Here is a 20,317-nt window from a genome sequence, read left to right as displayed (position 1 = left end):
CCCTACACCCCTCCCTATCTCTGTAACCACCTTCAGCCCTGACACTCCTCCCTAACTCTGTAACCACCTCCAGCCCCTACATCCCTCCCTATCGCTGTAACCTCCTCTAGCCCATACTCTCTTCCCTAACTCTGTAACCTCTTCCAGCCCCCACAACCCCTCCCTATCTCTGTAACCTCCTCCAGCCCCTACACCCCTCCCTATCTCTGTAACCTCTACCATCCCCTACACCGCTCCATGTCTCTGTAACCTTCTCCAGCCACTACAGATCTCCCTATCTCTGTAACCTCCTCCAGCCCCTACACCCCTCCCTATCTCTGTAACCTCTACCATCCCCTACACCGCTCCATGTTTCTGTACCTTCTCCAGCCACTACAAACCTCCCTATCGCTGTAACCTCCTCCAGCACTTACACCCCTCCCTATCTCTGTAACCACCTCCAGCCCCTACACCCTTCCCTATCTCTGTAACCTCCTCCAGTCCCTACACCCCTCCCTATCTCTGTAAACTCCTCCAGCCCCTACACCCCTCCGTATCTTTGTAACCTCCTCCAGCCCCTACAACACTCCCTATCTCTGTAACCACCTCCAGCTCCTACACCCTTCTCCATCTTGTAACCTCCTCCAGCCCTGACACCCCTCCCTAACTCTGTAACCTCCTCCAGCCCCTACATCCCTCCCTATCTATGTTACCTCCTCCAGCCCCTACACCCCTCCCTATCTCTGTAACCACCTCCAGCCTCTACACCCCTCCCTATCTCTGTAACCTCCTCCAGCCCCTACACCCCTCCCGATCTCTGTAACCACCTCCAGCCCTGACACCCCTCCCTATCTCTGTAACCTCCTCCAGCCCCTACACCCCTCCCTATCTCTGTAACCTCCTCCAGACCCTACACCCCTCCCTATCTCTGTAACCTCCTCCAGCCCCTACACCCCTCTCTATCTCTGCAACCTCCTCCAGAACCTACACCCCTCCCCAACTTGTAACCACTTTCAGCCCCTACACCCCTCCCTATCTCTGTAACCTCCTCCAGACCCTACACCCCTCCCTATCTCTGTAACCTTCTCTAGACCCTACACACCTCCCTATCTCTGTAACCTCCTCCAGCCCCTACACCCCTCCCTATCTCTGTAACCTCCTCCAGAACCTACACCCCTCCTTATCCCTGTAACCTCTTCCAGCCCCTACACGCTTCCCTATCTCTGTAACCTCCTCCAGCCTCTATACCCCTCCCTATCTTGTAACAACCTTCAGCTCCTGCACCCCTCCCTATCTCTGTAACCTCCTCCAGCCCCTAGACCCCTCCCTATCTCTGCAACCTCCTCCACCCCCTATACCCCTCCCTATCTCTGTAACCACCTCCAGCCCTGACACTCCACCCTATCTCTGTAACCACTTCCAGCTCCTGCACCCCTCGCTATCTCTGTAACCTCCTCCAGCCCCTACACCCCTCTCTATCTTGTAACCACCTTCAGCTCCTGCCCTGACACCCCTCCCTATCTCTGTAACCTCCTCCAGCCCCTACACCCCTCCCTATCTCTGTAACCTCCTCCAGACCCTACACCCCTCCCTATCTCTGTAACCTCCTCCAGACCCTACACCCCTCCTTATCTCTGTAACCTCCTCCAGAACCTACACCCCTCCTTATCCCTGTAACCTTTTCCAGCCCCTGCACCCTTCCCTATCTTTGTAACCTCCTCCAGCCCCTACACACCTCCCTATCTATGTAACCTCCTCCAGATCCTACACCCCTCCTTATCTCTCTAACCTCCTACAGCCGCTACCCCTCTCTCTATCTCTGTAACCTCCTCTGGCCCCTACACCCCTCCCTATCTTTGTAACCTCCTCCAGCCCCTACAACCCTCCCTATCTCTGTAACCTCCTCTAGCCACAACAAACCTTCAAGATCTCTGCACTCCTCCAATTCCGGCCTCTTGACCACCCCGCAATTCCCATCGCTCCACCATTGATGGCTGTGCCTTCAGCTGCCTGGGGCCCTGACCTGTGGAATTCCCTCCCTAAACCCCTCTGTCTCTCTCTCTCTCCCTCCTCCTATTAGATACCCCTCACAACTGACCTCTTTGACCGAATTTTTATTCCCTAATACCTCCTTCAGTGGCTACACTAACAACCAATCTAAGATAATCAGTCAAACTTGTAACTTGGCTCATTTACACTTGCTTGGAGTGACATACATTCATACCAAGGGATTCAACCTCCACATACAAAAGGAATATGATAAAGACTTGTGGCTTTTTCTTATTACCAGGGAGCTTGGGGAGCCTATAGTTTCCCTGTTGCTTTCTCCATGGCAACGCTTCTGCCAATCAGAGTTGACTTGCCAACCAATCAGCACCCTTTTCTCCTGTAGTATAAATTGTTGTGACCGTATGAAATTTGGCATTCTTCTGTTTGTCCTGATGAGTGTAAGATTGAAAATTTTGACAACATGTCCTATCTTTACAACAATTTGGTGATAGCCAGTCAGTCTGAGGGCTGATCAATTCTCCTATGTTGTCGAGTGAATCATTTTAGGGCTTGCCCCCACCCCTCCCAGGATGAAGCCAACAACCATCACCCCTGTCACAACCTTAAACATGGAACCTGGGGAGGGTGGACAAACTTAACGAAAGGAAGAATTGCATTTCTCTAGCGCCTCTCACCACCTCAGCACGTCCCAAAGCACCTCATAGCCAATGAGGTACCTTTTCTTGTCGTGCAATTACTGTTGTAATGTAGGAAACGTGGCAGCCAATTTGCACACAGCAAGCTCCCACAAACAGCAATCTTATAATGACCCTGACCATCTGTTTTCTAGTGATGTTGGTTGAGGGATAAATGTTGACTGAGGACTCTGGGGAGAACTGCCCTACTGCTCTGTTTTTAATTGTCGCCGTGGGATCTTTTAACTCATTTGGAGGGCTAATGGGGCCTCAGTTTAACATCTCATTCAAAAGAGGGCACCCATAACAGTGTAGAGCTCCCTCAGCACTGACCTTCCAACAGTGCAGCACTCCCTCAATACTGACTCTCCAACAGTGCAGCACTCCCTCAGTACTGACCCTCTGACAGTGCAGCACTCCCTCAGTACTGACCCTCTGACAGTGCGGCACTCCCTCAGTACTGACCCTCTGACAGTGCGGCACTCCCTCAGCACTGACCTTCCAACAGTGCAGCACTCCCTCAATACTGACTCTCCAACAGTGCAGCACTCCCTCAGTACTGACCCTCTGACAGTGCAGCACTCCCTCAGTACTGACCCTCTGACAGTGCAGCACTCCCTCAGTACTGACCCTCTGACAGTGCAGCACTCCCTCAGTACTGACCCTCTGACAGTGCAGCACTCCCTCAGTACTGACCCTCTGACAGTGCAGCACTCCCTCAGTACTGACCCTCTGACAGTGCAGCACTCCCTCAATACTGACCCTCCGACAGTGCAGCACTCCCTCAGTACTGACCCTCCGACAGTGTAGCGCTCCCTCAGTACTGACCCTCCGACAGTGCTGCACTCCCTCAGTACTGACCCTCCAACAGTGCTGCACTCCCTCAGTACTGACCCTCCAACAGTGTGGCACTCCCTCAGTACTGACTCTCCAACAGTGCTGCACTCCCTCAGTACTGACCCTCCAACAGTGTGGCGATCCCTCAGTACTGACCCTCCAACAGTGCGGCACTCCCTCAGTACTGACCCTCCGACAGTGCTGCACTCTGTCAGAATCGACAGTGGGAGCGTGAGATAGATTTTTGTGCTCCAGTGTCTGGAGTGGGAATTGAACCAATGACCTTCTGAATCGAGGGTGTGAGGACTGACGCTGTATAATATTTGGGAAGATGTTTTGTTTTAACTTGGAATCATTCATGCCAGACTTCCAGCTTGAGCTCTTTAACGAAATGCGCTGGCTGTTTTTGCTATGCTCTCTGACAGGCCATGATGGTCCCCAGGATTCAGACCCCAAGCAGTCATCGTATGGGGGTCCCTCTCCTCGGGAGGGGAGCATCAGCCAGCAGCTCCCTCTCCTTTTTTTGTCTTTAGTCTTTCACAGGATATGGGCATCGCTGGCAAGGCCAACATTTGTTGCCCCTCCCTAATTGCCACTCGAACCCGAGTGGTTTGCCGCACCATTTCAGAGGGGCAGTTAAGAAACAGCTACATGGCTGTGGGTCTGGAGTCACATGTAGGCCAGACCAGGTAAGGGCGGCAGATTCCCTTCTCTAAAGGGGCATTAGTGAACCAGATGGGGGTTTTATGACAATCGATGACGGTTGTCACCATCACTGAGACTCGCTTTCAATTTCAGATTTGATTAATTGAATTTAGATTCCACCAGCCGCTGTGGTGGGATTTGAACCTGTGCCCCCAGAGCATTAGCCTGGGCCTCTGGGTTACTAGCCCAGTGACATTATGACTCTGTCATCAGCTCCTGACATTTCTCCCAAAGAATTACCACTCAGAGAGCGAAGGAGCAGGGTGGAGTCGAAACTGGGTGCCACACACTGCTGTTTAAGTAAAGAGTCTGGTCTGACTGGTTCCTCAACTTTGGGTGGCGGCTCGGTCCCATTGGTTTATGTGAGTCTGTCTGGCCATGAATGACTGGCTGTGAGTCACACACTGTCTGCAGCGACTGTATGAGCCCTTGTTGGTGGATGAATGGGAGTGCTGGGCAGTCTGTGGGCGCGGACTGATGCCAGGGCAAAAGTCAAACACAGCACCAGACTGTGGGTTAACCTGTTCATCCAGGCGCTGGTGGTGAACTTGGATGAAGGATGCGATTCGGGTTCAGCCAATGATAGAAATCTTTTTCAGAATCACAGAACTGCTAGGGCACAGAAGGAGGCCATTCAGCCCATCGTGTCCGCACTGGCTCTCCGAATGAGCAACTCACCAAGTACTATTCCCCTGCCTTCTCCCCGTAACCCTGCACATTCATCCTTTTCACCTAACAGTCTAATTCCCTTTGGAATGCTTCCATTGAACCTGCCTCCCCCCCCGCAACAGTCTCAGGTAGCGCATTCCACATCCTAACCACTCGCCGCGTGAAAAAGATTTTTCTCGTGTCGTTTATGCTTCTTTCACAAATCGCTCTAAATCTGTGCCCTCTCATTCCCGATCCTACCATCAAGGGGAACAGTTTCTTCCTCTTTACTCTGTCCAGACCCCTCATGATTTTGAACGCCACTATCAATTCCCCTCTAAACCTTCTTTTCTCCAAGATAAACAGTCTCAACTTCTCCAATCTATTTTCATTACTAAAGTTCCTCATCCCTGGAACCAGTCTCTTGAATCTTTTCTGCACTCTCCCCAAAGCCTTCACATCCTTCCAGAACGGGACACAATACTCCAGCTGAGGCCAAACTAGTGTCTTATACAAGTTCAACATAACCTCCTTGCTCTTGTACTCTGTGCCCCTATTAATAAAGCCCAGGTAACTTATGCTGTATTAACCTCTCTCTCAACCTGTCCTGCCACCTTCAATGATTTATGCACATATACACCCAAGTCCTTCCACTCCTGCACTCATTAAGAGTTGTAACTCCCATTTTAAACTGTCTCTCCATGTTCTTCCTACCAAAATGAACCACCTCACATTATCCGCATTGAACTTCATCTACCACCTGTCTGCCCACTCCACCAACTTGTCTATGTCCCTTTGAAGTTCTGCACTATCCTCCTTACAGTTCACAATATTTCCAAGTTTTGCATCATCTGCAAACTTTGAACAGCACATTGAGGTCCAGGTCATTAATACATATCAGGAAAAGCAAGGGTCCCAACAATGATCCCTAGAGAACTCCGCTACAAACTTCCATTAACTAAAAACATCCATCAGCTACTACTCTGTTTCCTGTTGCTCAGCCAATTCTGTATCTATGTTGCTACAGTCCTTTTCATTCCATGAGCTATAACTTTGCTCACAAGTCTCTTGTGTGGCACTTTATCAAATGCCTTTTGGAAGTCCATATACACCACATCAACAGCCTTACCCTCATCAGTACAGTTCCCATCCAAGACACACACTATACTGACTTGGAAATATATTGGCCATTCCTTCACTGTCGCAGGGTCAAAATCCTGGAACTCCCTCCCCAACAGCACTGCCGGTGCACCTACACCACAGGGACTGCAGCGGTTCAAGATGGTGGCTCACCATCACTTTCACAAGGGGCAATTAGGGATGGGCAATATAAATGTTGGCCTAGCCAGTGACACTCACGTCCTGTGAAAGAATTAAAAAACCCTTTCTATTACCTCTTCAAGAAACTCCAGCAGGTTAGTCAAACGTGATTTTCCCTTAAGCAATCTGCGCTAACTTTCCTCAGTTAGCCCACATTTTCCGAGGAGCTATTAATTTTGTCCTGAATTATTGTTTCTAGAAGTTTCTCCCACCATCGAAGTTAAACTGACTGGCCTTTTCTTGGACTCGAACTCAAATTCTGTCGAAGGGTCATGAGGACTTGAAACGTCAACTCTTTTCTTCTCCGCCGAAGCTGCCAGATCTGCTGAGTTTTTCCAGGTAATTCTGTTTTTGTTTTGGATTTCCAGCATCTGCAGTTTTTTTGTTTTTAATTTGGCCTTTTTAATGATCTTTCTTTGGATAAATAGGAACACGTGCATTTCTAGATCACTTTTCATGACCTCAAGACATCCTACAGACCCTCCGACAGTGCGGCACTCCCTCAGTACTGATCCTCCGATGTTGTGGCACTCCCTCAGTACTGACCCTCCGACAGTGTGGCACTCCCTCAGTACTGACCCTCCGACGGTATGGCACTCCCTCAGTACTGACCCTCCGACAGTGCAGCGCTCCCCCAGTACTGACCCTCCGACAGTGCAGCACTCCCTCAGTACTGACCCTCCGACAGTGTGGCACTCCCTCAGTACTGACCTTCCAACAGTGCAAAGCTCCCTCAGAACTGACCCTCTGCCAGTGTGGTGTTCCCTCAGCAGTGGCACTGGGGAGTGTTGGCCTGGATTTTGGGCTCAAGTCTCTGGAGTGGGGAGAGGCGCGAGAGTGAGGTGCAGTGAGCCACGACTGACACTTGGAAAACGAATTTCCCCTCCTTCTATTAGGTTCTTGCAGGGCTATGGTTCTCTGGCTGCTCAGTTATAGTTACATGTGAACCCAGGTATTGAGTTTGATAGGATATTTGACTGTGGCGTCCAGGTTACCTATTGTTAGGTGGCTGCGTGTGTTGCCTGTCATTGTGAACAACAGAGTGGGCAGTGGCCAGGACCAAAGATGGTGCTGCTCATATCATCATGCTGCATTTTAGGCAATGTCCTTTCATTCCCAATTGAAGTGGATTGTCCAGCGTGCCTGTCACTCAAGGAGAGGGAGACGGATTTTTGGCTCGGAGTCCCAGTCAGACTCAGTGACTGGGCAGTGAGTTTGGTGCAAGGGAGAGTCAGGCAGGCGGGCTTACAGAGGAGGGGGATGGGGGTGAGGAGGGGGATGAGAGTGAGGAGGAGGGCCCGAGGGTGAGGAGGATGGGGGTGGGATGTGAGGAGGAGGGGAATGGGGGTGAGGAGTTGGGATGGGGGTGAGGAGCAGGATGGGGAGAGGAGGGGGATGGGAAGAGGAAGGGGATGGGAAGAGGAAGGGGATGGGGAGAGGAGGGGGATGGGGTTGAGAGGGGGATAGGGTTGAGGAGGAGGGATGGGGTAAGGAGGTGGGATAGGGGTGAGGGGGAGGAGGTGGGATGGGGGTGAGTGGGAGAAGGAGGGGGATTGGGGTGAGGAGGGGAGATTGCAGTGAGGGTCATGGAGATGAAGAGCAGGGGTGAGGGTGAGGAGGAGGGGAATGGAGGTGAGGACGGGATGAGGGTGAGGATGAGGGGGTGGAGGTGAGGACAAGGAAGATGGGGCTGAGGAGGATGGATGGGGGTGAGGAGGAATGATGGGGGTGAGGAGGACGGATGGGGGTGAGGAGGACGGATGGGGGTGAGGAGGAGAGGGATGGAGGTGAGGAAGGGGTGTGGATGTGAGAACGAGGGGTATGGAGGTGAGAGGAGGGTGATGAGAGTGAGGAGGAGGTGGATGTGGCTGTGAGCAGGGGTATGAGGTGAGGAGAAGAGGCATGAGGCTGTGAGGAGGAAGGAGGTGAGGAGTGGGGATGAGGTGAGGAGGAGAGGCAGGGGGTGGGGATGGGGCTGTGAGGAGGAGGGTGGAGGTGAGGAGGGTTATGAGGTGAGGAGGAGGGGGATGGGGCTGTGAGGAGGGGTATGAGGTGAGGAGGTGGGGGATGGGGCTGTGAGGAGGGCTATGAGGTGAGGAGGAGGGGTATGAGGTGAGGAGGTGGGGTTGGGGCTGTGAGGGGTATGAGGTGAGGAGGTGCAGGATGGGGCTGTGAGGAGGGGTATGAGGTGAGGAGGTGGGGCTGTGAGGAGTGGTATGAGGTGAGGAGGGGGATGGGGCTGTGAGGAGGCTTATGAGGTGAGGAGGAGGGGGATGGGGCTGTGAGGAGGGGTATGAGGTGAGGAGGTGGGGGATGGGGCTGTGAGGAGGGCTGTGAGGTGAGGAGGTGGGGATGGGGCTGTGAGGAGGGGTATGAGGTGAGGAGGAGGGGGATGGGGCTGTGAGGAGAGGTATAAGATGAGGTGGGGGATGAGGCTGTGAGGAGGCGTATGAGGTGAGGAGGGGGATGCGGCTGTGAGGAGGGGTATGAGGTGAGGAGGGGGATGCGGCTGTGAGGAGAGGTATGAGGTGAGGAGGGGGATGCTGTGAGGAGGGGTATGAGGTGAGGAGGTGGGGTATGGGGCTGTAAGGAGGGGGTATGAGGTGAGGAGGAGGGGGATGGGGCTGTGAGGAGGGGTATGAGGTGAGGAGTTGGGGCTGTGAGGAGCAGTATGAGGTGAGGAGGAGGGGGATGGGGCTGTGAGGAGGGTTATGAGGTGAGGAGGTGGGGGTTGGGGCTGAGGAGGAGTATGAGGTGAGGAGGTGGGGCTTTGAGGAGGGGTATGAGGTGAGGAGGGGGATGGGGCTGTAAGGGGGTTATGAGGTGAGGAGGTGGGGGATGGGGCTGTGAAGAGGGGTATGCGGTGAGGAGGTGCGGGATGGGGCTGTGAGGAGGCGTATGAGGTGAGGAGGTGGGGGATGGGGCTGTGAGGAGGGGTATGAAGTGAGGAGGTGGGGGATGGGGCTGTGAGGAGGGGTATGAGGTGAGGGGGTGGGGGATGGGTCTGTGAGGAGGGCTATGAGATGAGGCGGCGGGGATGGGGCTGTGAGGAGGGGTATGAGGTGAGGAGGTGGGGGATGGGGCTGTGAGGAGGGGTATGAGGTGAGGAGGTGGGGGATGGGTCTGTGAGGAGGGCTATGAGATGAGGCGGTGGGGATGGGGCTGTGAGGAGGGGTATGAGGTGAGGAGGTGGGGGATGGGGCTGTGAGGAGGGGTATGAGGTAAGGAGATGGGGCTATGAGGAGGGGTATGAGGTGAGGAGGTGGGGGATGGGGCTGTGAGGAGGGGTATGAGGTGAGGAGATGGGGGATGGGGCTGTGAGGAGGGGTATGAGATGAGGAGGTGGGGGATGGGTCTGTGAGGAGGGCTATGAGATGAGGCGGTGGGGATGGGGCTGTGAGGAGGGGTATGAGGTGAGGAGGTGGGGGATGGGGCTGTGAGGAGGGGTATGAGGTAAGGAGGTGGGGCTATGAGGAGGGGTATGAGGTGAGGAGGTGGGGGATGGGGCTGTGAGGAGGGGTATGAGGTGAGGAGGTGTGGGATGGGGCTGTGAGGAGGGGTATGAGGTGAGGGATGGGGCTGTGAGGAGGGGTATGAGGTGAGGAGGTGGGGCTTTGAGGAGGGGTATGAGGTGAGGAGGTGGGGCTTTGAGGAGGGGTATGAGGTGAGGATGTGTGGCTATGAGGAGGGGTATGAGGTGAGGAGGTGGGGATGGGGCTGTGAGGAGGGATATGAGGTAAGGAGGTGGGGCTGAGGAGGGGTATGAGGTGAGGAGGTGGGGGATGGGGCTGTGAGGAGGGGTATGAGGTAAGGAGGTGGGGCTTTGAGGAGGGGTATGAGGTGAGGAGGGGGATGGGGCTGTAAGGGGGTTATGAGGTGAGGAGGTGGGGGATGGGGCTGTGAAGAGGGGTATGCGGTGAGGAGGTGGGGGATGGGGCTGTGAGGAGGGGTATGAGGTGAGGAGGTGGGGGATGGGGCTGTGAGGAGGGGTATGAGGTGAGGAGGAGGATGGGGCTGTGAGGAGGGGTATGAGGTGAGGAGGTGGGGGATGGGGCTGTGAGGAGGGGTATGAGGTGAGGAGGTGGGGGATGGGTCTGTGAGGAGGGCTATGAGATGAGGCGGTGGGGATGGGGCTGTGAGGAGGGGTATGAGGTGAGGAGGTGGGGGATGGGGCTGTGAGGAGGGGTATGAGGTGAGGAGGTGGGGGATGGGTCTGTGAGGAGGGCTATGAGATGAGGCGGTGGGGATGGGGCTGTGAGGAGGGGTATGAGGTGAGGAGGTGGGGGATGGGGCTGTGAGGAGGGGTATGAGGTAAGGAGGTGGGGCTATGAGGAGGGGTATGAGGTGAGGAGGTGGGGGATGGGGCTGTGAGGAGGGGTATGAGGTGAGGACGTGGGGGATGGGGCTGTGAGGAGGGGTATGAGGTGAGGGATGGGGCTGTGAGGAGGGGTATGAGGTGAGGAGGTGGGGGATGGGGCTGTGAGGAGGGGTATGAGGTGAGGAGGTGGGGCTTTGAGGAGGGGTATGAGGTGAGGAGGTGGGGCTTTGAGGAGGGGTATGAGGTGAGGAGATGGGGCTATGAGGAGGGGTATGAGGTGAGGAGGTGGGGCTTTGAGGATGGGTATGAGGTGAGGAGGTGGGGGATGGGGCTGTGAGGAGGGGTATGAGGTGAGGAGGTGGGGAATGGGGCTGTGAGGAGGGGTATGAGATAAGGAGGTGAGGCTATGAGGAGGGGTATGAGGTGAGGAGGTGGGGGATGGGGCTGTGAGGAGGGGTATGAGGTGAGGAGGTGGGGGATGGGGCTGTGAGGAGGGGTATGAGGTGAGGAGGTGGGGCTTTGAGGAGGGGTTATGAGGTGAGGAGATGGGGCTTTGAGGAGGGGTATGAGGTGAGGAGGTGGGGCTGTGAGGAGGGGTATGAGGTGAGGAGGTGGGGGATGGGGCTGTGAGGAGGGATATGAGGTGAGGAGGTGGGGCTATGAGGAGGGGTATGAGGTGAGGAAGTGGGGGATGGGGCTGTGAGGAGGGGTATGAGGTGAGGAGGTGGGGGATGTGGCTGTGAGGAGGGGTATGAGGTGAGGAGGTGGGGGATGGGGCTGTGAGGAGGGGTATGAGGTGAGGAGGTGGGGCTTTGAGGAGGGGTATGAGGTGAGGAGGTGGGGCTTTGAGGAGGGGTATGAGGTGAGGAGGTGGGGAATGGGGCTGTGAGGAGGGGTAATGAGGTGAGGAGGTGGGGAATGGGGCTGTGAGGAGGGTATGAGGTGAGGAGGTGGGGGATGGGGCTGTGAGGAGGGGTATGAGGTGAGGAGGTGGGGGATGGGGCTGTGAGGAGGGGTATGAGGTGAGGAGGTGGGGGATGGGGCTGTGAGGAGGGGTATGAGGTGAGGAGGTGGGGGATGGGGCTGTGAGGAGGGGTATGAGGTGAGGAGGTGGGGCTTTGAGGAGGGGTATGAGGTGAGGAGGTGGGGCTTTGAGGAGGGGTATGAGGTGAGGCTATGAGGAGGGGTATGAGGTGAGGAGGTGGGGCTTTGAGGATGGGTATGAGGTGAGGAGGTGGGGGATGGGGCTGTGAGGAGGGGTATGAGGTGAGGAGGTGGGGAATGGGGCTGTGAGGAGGGGTATGAGGTAAGGAGGTGGGGCTATGAGGAGGGGTATGAGGTGAGGAGGTGGGGGATGGGGCTGTGAGGAGGGGTATGAGGTAAGGAGGTGGGGCTATGAGGAGGGGTATGAGGTGAGGAGGTGGGGGATGGGGCTGTGAGGAGGGGTGTGAGGTGAGGAGGTGGGGGTTGGCAGATAAATATGGTGCGTCATTGACACACGTGCAGTGGGCACTGACAGGCTGGACACAGCAGAGTGAGCTGATTGGATTGGTGCCCATGTGCAGGGGGGGTATCGGCAGCCACCTTACATTAACCCAAACATCCAGACATATTTCCAGCAGGCGGGTGGGGATCGATAAATCGCTGCGAGAGTCAGGGGCTTGCGGAGCTTTTACCATCATGAGATTAAACCCTCCATTGATCCCAGTGGACCACAGCCACACGGTGTAAAGCAACTGATTTCACCCTTAAAACTCACATTGCTGCAAGTATGGTGGAACCAGGGATCCGAGGATCAAAAATGTCCAAGAAACTTCACCATGATCCTGCAACCACCTTCAGTTGTGCCTCTTTGGGGAGGAGGCGAGCGCGGCCGGAACCTTAGTGAGCGGCTCGGGGTTGTCAAGGCCGCGGGGAGGGACCAAGGGGCGATGCACCAGGTCCGTCTCTCTCTCTCTCTCCCTTCCCCACTTCCGCCCGACCAACGCCACTTCCGACGGCGATGGCGGCTCACGCGCGCTTTGTGTCGCGGACGGTGATGGTTCAGGGCGGTGACGTGGAGGCGGCTTACCGGACCCTGACCCGGTGAGAGAGAGAGAGAGAGAGAGCGCGGGGCGGGGCGGGGGGAGGGGCCGCGGAGCAGGCCTCAGGCCACCCCTCAAAGATCCCCCCCTCCCCATCACACTTTCCCCTCATCTCCCCCCTACCCCCTCCCCCGCCCCTCCCCCAATGCCCCCCAACCCCTCCCCATGCCCCCCTCCCCCCATCTCCCATGAATTCCCCCCCTCTCCCCCCACCTCCGCTCACCTTCTCCCCCCCCCCACCTCCGCTCCCCTTCTCCCCTCCCCCCCACCACCACCGCTCCCCTTCTCCCCCCCCCACCTCCGCTCCCCTTCTCCCCCCCCCACCTCCGCTCCCCTTCTCCCCCCCACCACCACCGCTCACCTTCTCCCCCCCCCACCTCCGCTCCCCTTCTCCCCCCCCCCACCTCCGCTCCCCTTCTCCCCCCCCCACCTCCGCTCACCTTCTCCCCCCCCCACCTCCGCTCACCTTCTCCCCCCCCCACCTCCGCTCCCCTTCTCCCCCCCCCCACCTCCGCTCACCTTCTCCCCCCCCCACCTCCGCTCCCCTTCTCCCCCCCCCACCTCCGCTCCCCTTCTCCCCCCCCCCACCTCCGCTCACCTTCTCCCCCCCCCACCTCCGCTCACCTTCCCCCCCCACCTCCGCTCCCCTTCTCCCCCCCCCACCTCCGCTCCCCTTCTCCCCCCCCCCACCTCCGCTCACCATCTCCCCCCACCTTCGCTCACCTTCTCCCCCCCCCACCACCTCCGCTCACCTTTCCCCCCCCACCTCCGCTCACCTTCTCCCCCCCCCACCTCCGCTCCCCTTCTCCCCCCCATCTCCGCTCACCATCTCCCCCCCCCACCACCTCCGCTCACCTTTCCCCCCCCACCTCCGCTCACCTTTCCCCCCCCACCTCCGCTCACCTTCTCCCCCCCCCACCTCCGCTCCCCTTCTCCCCCCCATCTCCGCTCACCTTCTCCCCCCCCCCACCACCTCCGCTCACCTTCTCCCCCCCCCACCTCCGCTCACCTTCTCCCCCCCCCCACCTCCGCTCCCCTTCTCCCCCCCCCCACCTCCGCTCCCCTTCTCCCCCCCCCACCACCTCCGCTCCCCTTCTCCCCCCCCACCACCTCCGCTCACCTTTCCCCCCCCCACCTCCGCTCACCTTCTACCCCCCACCTCCGCTCACCTTCTCCCCCCCCCCCCACCTCCGCTCACCTTCTCACCCCCACCACCTCCGCTCCCCTTCTACCCCCCATCTCCGCTCACCATCTCCCCCCCCCACCACCTCCGCTCACCTTCTCCCCCCCCCCACCTCCGCTCACCTCTCCCCCCCCCACCTCCGCTCACCTTCTCCCCCCCCACCTCCGCTCCCCTTCTCCCCCCCCCACCTCCGCTCACCTTCTCCCCCCCCACCTCCGCTCACCATCTCCCCCCACCACCGCTCCCCTTCTCCCCCCCCCACCTCCGCTCCCCTTCTCCCCCCCCCACCTCCGCTCACCTTCTCCCCCCCCCCCACCTCCGCTCACCTTCTCCCCCCCCCCACCTCCGCTCACCTTCTCCCCCCCCCCACCTCCGCTCACCTTCTCCCCCCCCCCACCTCCGCTCACCTTCTCCCCCCCCCCACCTCCGCTCACCTTCTCCCCCCCCCCACCTCCGCTCACCTTCTCCCCCCCCCCACCTCCGCTCCCCTTCTCCCCCCCCCCACCACCTCCACTCCCCTTCTCCCCCCGACCTCCGCTCACCTCTCCCCCCCACCTCCACTCCCCTTCTACCCCCTACCTCCGCTCCCCTTCTCCCCCCCCCACCTCCGCTCCCCTTCTCCCCCCCATCTCTGCTCACCTTCTCCCCCCATCTCTGCTCACCTTCTCCCCCCCACCTCCGCTCCCCTTCCCCCCCACCTCCGCTCCCCTTCTCCCCCCCCCACCTCCGCTCCCCTTCTCCCCCCCCACCTCCGCTCCCCTTTCCCCCCCACCTCCGCTCCCCTTCCCCCCCCCACCTCCGCTCCCCTCCCCCCCCCACCTCCGCTCCCCTCCCCCCCCACCTCCGCTCCCCTTCCCCCCCACCTCCGCTCCCCTTCCCCCCCCCACCTCCGCTCCCTCCCCCCCCCACCTCCGCTCCCCTCCCCCCCCCACCTCCGCTCCCCTTTCCCCCCCACCTCCGCTCCCCTTCCCCCCCCCACCTCCGCTCCCCTTCCCCCCCCACCTCCGCTCCCCTTCCCCCCCACCTCCGCTCCCCTTTCCCCCCCCACCTCCGCTCCCCTTCTCCCCCCCACCTCCGCTCCCCTTCTCCCCCCCACCTCCGCTCCCCTTCTCCCCCCCACCTCCGCTCCCCTTTCCCCCCCACCTCCGCTCCCCTTCCCCCCCCCCACCTCCGCTCCCCTTCTCCCCCCCACCTCCGCTCCCCTTCTCCCCCCCACCTCCGCTCCCCTTTCCCCCCCACCTCCGCTCCCCTTTCCCCCCCCCACCTCCGCTCCCCTTCCCCCCCACCTCCGCTCCCCTTCTCCCCCCCCACCTCCGCTCCCCTTCCCCCCCCCCACCTCCGCTCCCCTTCTCCCCCCCATCTCTGCTCCCCTTCTCCCCCCATCTCTGCTCCCCTTCTCCCCCCCACCTCCGCTCCCCTTCCCCCCCACCTCCGCTCCCCTTCTCCCCCCCCCACCTCCGCTCACCTTCTCCCCCCCCACCACCTCCGCTCACCTTCTCCCCCCCCCCACCTCCGCTCACCTTCTCCCCCCCCCACCTCCGCTCACCTTCTCCCCCCCCCACCTCCGCTCACCTTCTCCCCCCCCCACCTCCGCTCACCTTCTCCCCCCCCCACCTCCGCTCACCTTCTCCCCCCCCCCCCCCACCTCCGCTCACCTTCTCCCCCCCCCCACCTCCGCTCACCTTCTCCCCCCCCACCACCTCCGCTCACCTTCTCCCCCCCACCACCTCCGCTCCCCTTCTCCCCCCCCCCACCACCTCCGCTCCCCTTCTCCCCCCCACCACCTCCGCTCACCTTCTCCCCCCCATCACCTCCGCTCCCCTTCTCCCCCCCCCCCACCACCTCCGCTCACCTTCTCCCCCCCCCACCTCCGCTCACCATCTCCCCCCCACCTCCGCTCACCTCTCCCCCCCACCTCCACTCCCCTTCTACCCCCTACCTCCGCTCCCCTTCTCCCCCCCATCTCTGCTCAACTTCTCCCCCCATCTCTGCTCACCTTCTCCCCCCCACCTCCGCTCCCCTCCCCCCCCCACCTCCGCTCCCCTCCCCCCCCCCACCTCCGCTCCCCTTTCCCCCCCACCTCCGCTCCCCTTTCCCCCCCCCACCTCCGCTCCCCTTTTCCCCCCCACCTCCGCTCCCCTTTCCCCCCCACCTCCGCTCCCCTTCCCCCCCACCTCCGCTCCCCTTCCCACCTCCGCTCCCCTCCCCGCCCCCACCTCCGCTCCCCTTCTCCCCCCCACCTCCGCTCCCCTTTCCCCCCCCACCTCCGCTCCCTTTTCCCCCCCCACCTCCGCTCCCCTTCTCCCCCCCACCTCCGCTCCCCTTCTCCCCCCCACCTCCGCTCCCCTTCTCCCCCCCACCTCCGCTCCCCCCTCCCCCCACCTCCGCTCCCCTTCTCCCCCCCACCTCCGCTCACCTCTCCCCCCCACATCCGCTCCCCCCTCCCCCCCACCTCCACTCCCCTTCTACCCCCATCTCTGCTCCCCTTCTCCCCCCATCTCTGCTCACCTTCTCCCCCCCACCTCCGCTCCCCTTCTCCCCCCCACCTCCGCTCCCCTTCCCCCCCCCACCTCCGCTCCCCTCCCCCCCCCACCTCCGCTCCCCTCCCCCCCCACCTCTGCTCCCCTTTCCCCCCCCACCTCCGCTCCCCTTCTCCCCCCCCCACCTCCGCTCCCCTTTCCCCCCCACCTCCGCTCCCCTTTCCCCCCCCACCTCCGCTCCCCTTCCCCCCCCACCTCCGCTCCCCTTCTCCCCCCCACCTCCACTCCCCCCTCCCCCCCACCTCCGCTCCCCTTCTCCCCCCCACCTCCGCTCACCTCTCCCCCCCACATCCGCTCCCCCCTCCCCCCCACCTCCACTCCCCTTCTACCCCCTACCTCCGCTCCCCTTCTCCCCCCCATCTCTGCTCACCTTCTCCCCCCCACCTCCGCTCCCCTTCCCCCCCACCTCCGCTCCCCTTCTCCCCCCCCCACCTCCGCTCCCCTTCTCCCCCCCACCTCCGCTCCCCCCTCCCCCCACCTCCGCTCCCCTTCTCCCCCCACCTCCGCTCCCCTTCTCCCCCCCACCTCCGCTCACCTCTCCCCCCCACATCCGCTCCCCCCTCCCCCCCACCTCCACTCCCCTTCTACCCCCTACCTCCGCTCCCCTTCTCCCCCCATCTCTGCTCCCCTTCTCCCACCATCTCTGCTCACCTTCTCCCCCACACCTCCGCTCCCCTTCCCCCCCACCTCCGCTCCCCTTCTCCCCCCCCCACCTCCGCTCCCCTTCTCCCCCCCCCCACCTCCGCTCCCCTTCTCCCCCCCCCACCTCCACTCCCCTTCTCCCCCCCCCCACCTCCGCTCCCCTTCTCCCCCCCCACCTCCGCTCCCCTTCTCCCCCCCCCACCTCCGCTCCCCTTCTCCCCCCCCAACCTCCGCTCCCCTTCTCCCCCCCCACCTCCGCTCCCCTTCTCCCCCCCCCACCTCCGCTCCCCTTCTCCCCCCCCACCTCCGCTCCCCTTCTCCCCCCCCACCTCCGCTCCCCTTCTCCCCCTCCCACCTCCGCTCCCCTTCTCCCCCCCCCACCTCCGCTCCCCTTCCTCCCCCCCACCTCCTCTCCCCTTCCCCCCCACCACCTCCACTCCCCTTCCCCTTCCTCCCTTGATCTGTTTGTCTCTTTAAGTACGGTGCACAAATGATAACATCTCAGATTGTGATTCCAGCAGGAGCACTGACTGTACTTCCCTCACCCTTGCCGAACTGGGGTTGCAGCACTCCAGGGCTCAGTTAGACACCGACAGCAATCAGCAAGTGGGACGTTTGAATGTCAGTTGTCTCAGTGGCGAGCACACTCACCTCTGGGTGGGGGGTGTCTGCACAGCGCTCCCGCAAAATCCTAGCTGACACCCCCAATGCCATATTGAGGGAGTGCCACACTGTAAGGGGCCAGAATTCAGCTGAGACGCTTAAATTAGTGGTGCACCCACCCATTGAGCTTTTATTATCAAGTTCATCAGCTCATTCTCTCTCTCGTATATTTTCTCCCACTCTCTGGGGAAGAGAATTCCACAGGCTAATGACCCTCAGAGAGAAAACATTTCTCATCTTCTTAAATGAGAAACCCCTTAATTTTTAAACTGCATCCCCTAGTTTTAATCCCACACTCCTCCCCGCCCCCTGCCCAATAGAGAAAATAGTTTCATCATTCAACACCTCACTTTGCAGCCAGTGAAGCACTTTTCTTTGAAGTGTAGTCACTGTCGTGATGTAGGAACCACAGCAGCCAATTTGTGTACAAGCTCCTATAAACAACAATGAGATCATGACCCAGATCATGTGGTCTTTTTAGTGATGTTGGTTGAGGAATGAATGTTGGCGCAGACACCAGGGAGAAGATGCACACCCCTCCCCCACCCCACCCAGACAACCACCATCTCAGTAGCGGCCACAAGGTGTTTTATCTACCTGAAGAGGACGTCCAGTGACTCAGTTTAATGTCTCACCCGAAAGATGGCACCTCAGACAGCGCAGCACTCACTCAGCGCTGACCCTCCGATAGTGCAGCACTCCCTCAGTACTGACCCTCCGACAGTGCCACGCTCCCTCAGTACTGACCCTCCGACAGTGCGGCGCTCCCTCAGTACTGACCCTCCGACAGTGCGGCGCTCCCTCAGTACTGACCCTCCAACAGTGCGGCGCTCCCTCAGTACTGACCCTCCGACAGTGCGGCGCTCCCTCAGTACTGACCCTCCGACAGTGCGGCGCCCCCTCAGTACTGACCCTCCGACAGTGCGGCGCTCCCTCAGTACTGACCCTCCGACAGTGCGGCGCTCCCTCAGTACTGACCCTCCGACATTGCGGCGCTCCCTCAGTACTGACCCTCCGACAGTGCGGCGCTCCCTCAGTACTGACCCTCCGACAGTGCGGCACTCCCTCGGTACTGACCCTCTGACAGTGCGGCTCTCCCTCAGTGCTGACCCTCCGACAGTGCGGCACTCCCTCAGTACTGGCCCTCTGACAGTGCGGCTCTCCCTCAGTACTGACCCTCCGATAGTGCGGCGCTCCCTCAGTACTGACCCTCCGACAGTGCGGCGCTCCCTCAGTACTGACCCTCCGACGGAGCAGTGCTTCCTCAGTACTGACCCTCCGACAGTGCTGCACTCCCTCAGAACTGACCCTCCGACAGTGCGGCGCTCCCTCAGTTTTGACCCTCAGACAGTATGGCGCTCCCTCAGTACTGACCCTCAGACATTGCGGCGCTCCCTCAGTACAGACCCTCCGACAGTGCGGCGCTCCCTCAGTACTGACCCTCCGACAGTGCGGCACTCCCTCGGTACTGACCCTCTGACAGTGCGGCTCTCCCTCAGTGCTGACCCTCCGACAGTGCGGCACTCCCTCAGTACTGGCCCTCTGACAGTGCGGCTCTCCCTCAGTACTGACCCTCCGACAGTGCGGCGCTCCCTCAGTACTGACCCTCCGACAGTGCGGCGCTCCCTCAGTACTGACCCTCCGACGGAGCAGTGCTTCCTCAGTACTGACCCTCCGACAGTGCGGCACTCCCTCAGTACTGACCCTCCGACAGTGCGGCACTCCCTCAGTACTGACCCTCCGACGGAGCAGTGCTTCCTCAGTACTGACCCTCCGACAGTGCGGCACTCCCTCAGTACTGACGCTCCGACAGTGCGGCACTCCCTCAGTACTGACCCTCCGACAGTGCGGCACTCCCTCAGTACTGACCCTCCGACAGTGCGGCACTCCCTCAGTACTGACCCTCTGACAGTGCGGCACTCCCTCAGTACTGACCCTCCGACAGTGCGGCACTCCCTCAGTACTGACCCTCCGACAGTGCGGCACTCCCTCAGTACTGACCCTCCGACAGTGCGGCACTCCCTCAGTACTGACCCTCCGACAGTGCGGCGCTCCCTCAGTACTGACTCTCCAACGGCGCGGTGCTTCCTCAGTATTGACTCTCTGACAGGACAGCCCTCCCTCAGTACTGGAAAATGTCGGCCTGCATTATGCGTCCGATGGCATGGAGTAGGATGAAAAGCTGGGGGCGGTGAGAGGAGCCACTCAGTTTTGGAGGCTCGGGGCGGGTAGGGGTAAGTGGAAAAATTGGAACGTTGAAGCCCGGTTTCAATGCCAAGTGTGGGAAGGCTAATTGTTTCCCTTAACTCCTTTTGCTCAACTAGGATTCTCACCGCAGACGGGATCATTGAAGAGGCAAAGCGCAGGCGCTACTACGAGAAGCCCTGCAGGAAACGCATCCGCGAGAATTATGAGAACTGCCGGCGCATCTACAACATGGAGATGGCCAGGAAGCTGGCCTTCCTCATGAGGAAGAACCACCAGGACCCCTGGCTGGGCTGCTAGTGAGAAACGGCGTTCGGCCGGACCTTGTGGTTTGGATGGGGCGCGAGAGGGGCGGGACGAGCGAACACTGGCTTCGCCAACGTGTCGTTTCGCCGTGAGTTCGGCACAGTGGACTCAAGCTGCAGCAGGGCCAGCCTGGCCTTTAGCCAGGCAGTGCTGCAGGTTTGACCTTCTGAATAAATAAAAGAAAAAAACGAGCTGTCCACATA

General features: G+C 60.0%; 2 protein-coding genes across 2 annotated transcripts in view; one reads left to right on the top strand and one right to left on the bottom strand.

Annotated features, from left to right (window-relative positions):
• LOC121274315 (carbonic anhydrase 14-like) overlaps positions 1-12,323 on the bottom strand; it is a gene marked incomplete at its 5' end in the record, with an annotated part of 54,869 nt that extends 42,546 nt beyond the window's left edge. Inside the window, one exon of the mRNA XM_041181558.1 lies at positions 12,251-12,323. Within this exon, the coding sequence (XP_041037492.1) occupies positions 12,251-12,323 (73 nt within the window). The remainder of the gene's footprint in view (positions 1-12,250) is intronic.
• Positions 12,324-12,462: 139 nt separating this feature from the next.
• Positions 12,463-20,317, top strand: LOC121274359 (28S ribosomal protein S21, mitochondrial-like). The gene is made up of 2 exons (XM_041181637.1): positions 12,463-12,576; positions 19,928-20,317. Exons 1-2 carry the CDS (start codon positions 12,494-12,496, stop codon positions 20,106-20,108), a joined length of 264 nt encoding a protein of 87 aa, XP_041037571.1. The 5' UTR covers positions 12,463-12,493; the 3' UTR covers positions 20,109-20,317.

The sequence above is a fragment of the Carcharodon carcharias genome (genome assembly GCF_017639515.1).
Source record: "Carcharodon carcharias isolate sCarCar2 chromosome 36 unlocalized genomic scaffold, sCarCar2.pri SUPER_36_unloc_1, whole genome shotgun sequence".
NCBI classification, from domain to species: Eukaryota; Metazoa; Chordata; class Chondrichthyes; order Lamniformes; family Lamnidae; genus Carcharodon; species Carcharodon carcharias.
Note: the sequence above shows the minus strand (reverse complement) of the source record. Positions and strands in the feature narration are given on the sequence as shown.

What these genes read in the sequence shown, in the direction of transcription:
- LOC121274359 (XM_041181637.1), top strand. Translation starts at nt 12,494, where the DNA reads ATGGCGGCTCACGCGCGCTTTGTGTCGCGGACGGTGATGGTTCAGGGC. An exon ending in GCTTACCGGACCCTGACCCG is followed by an intron (nt 12,577 to 19,927) that starts GTGAGAGAGAGA and finishes TTGCTCAACTAG; the next exon opens with GATTCTCACCGCAGACGGGA.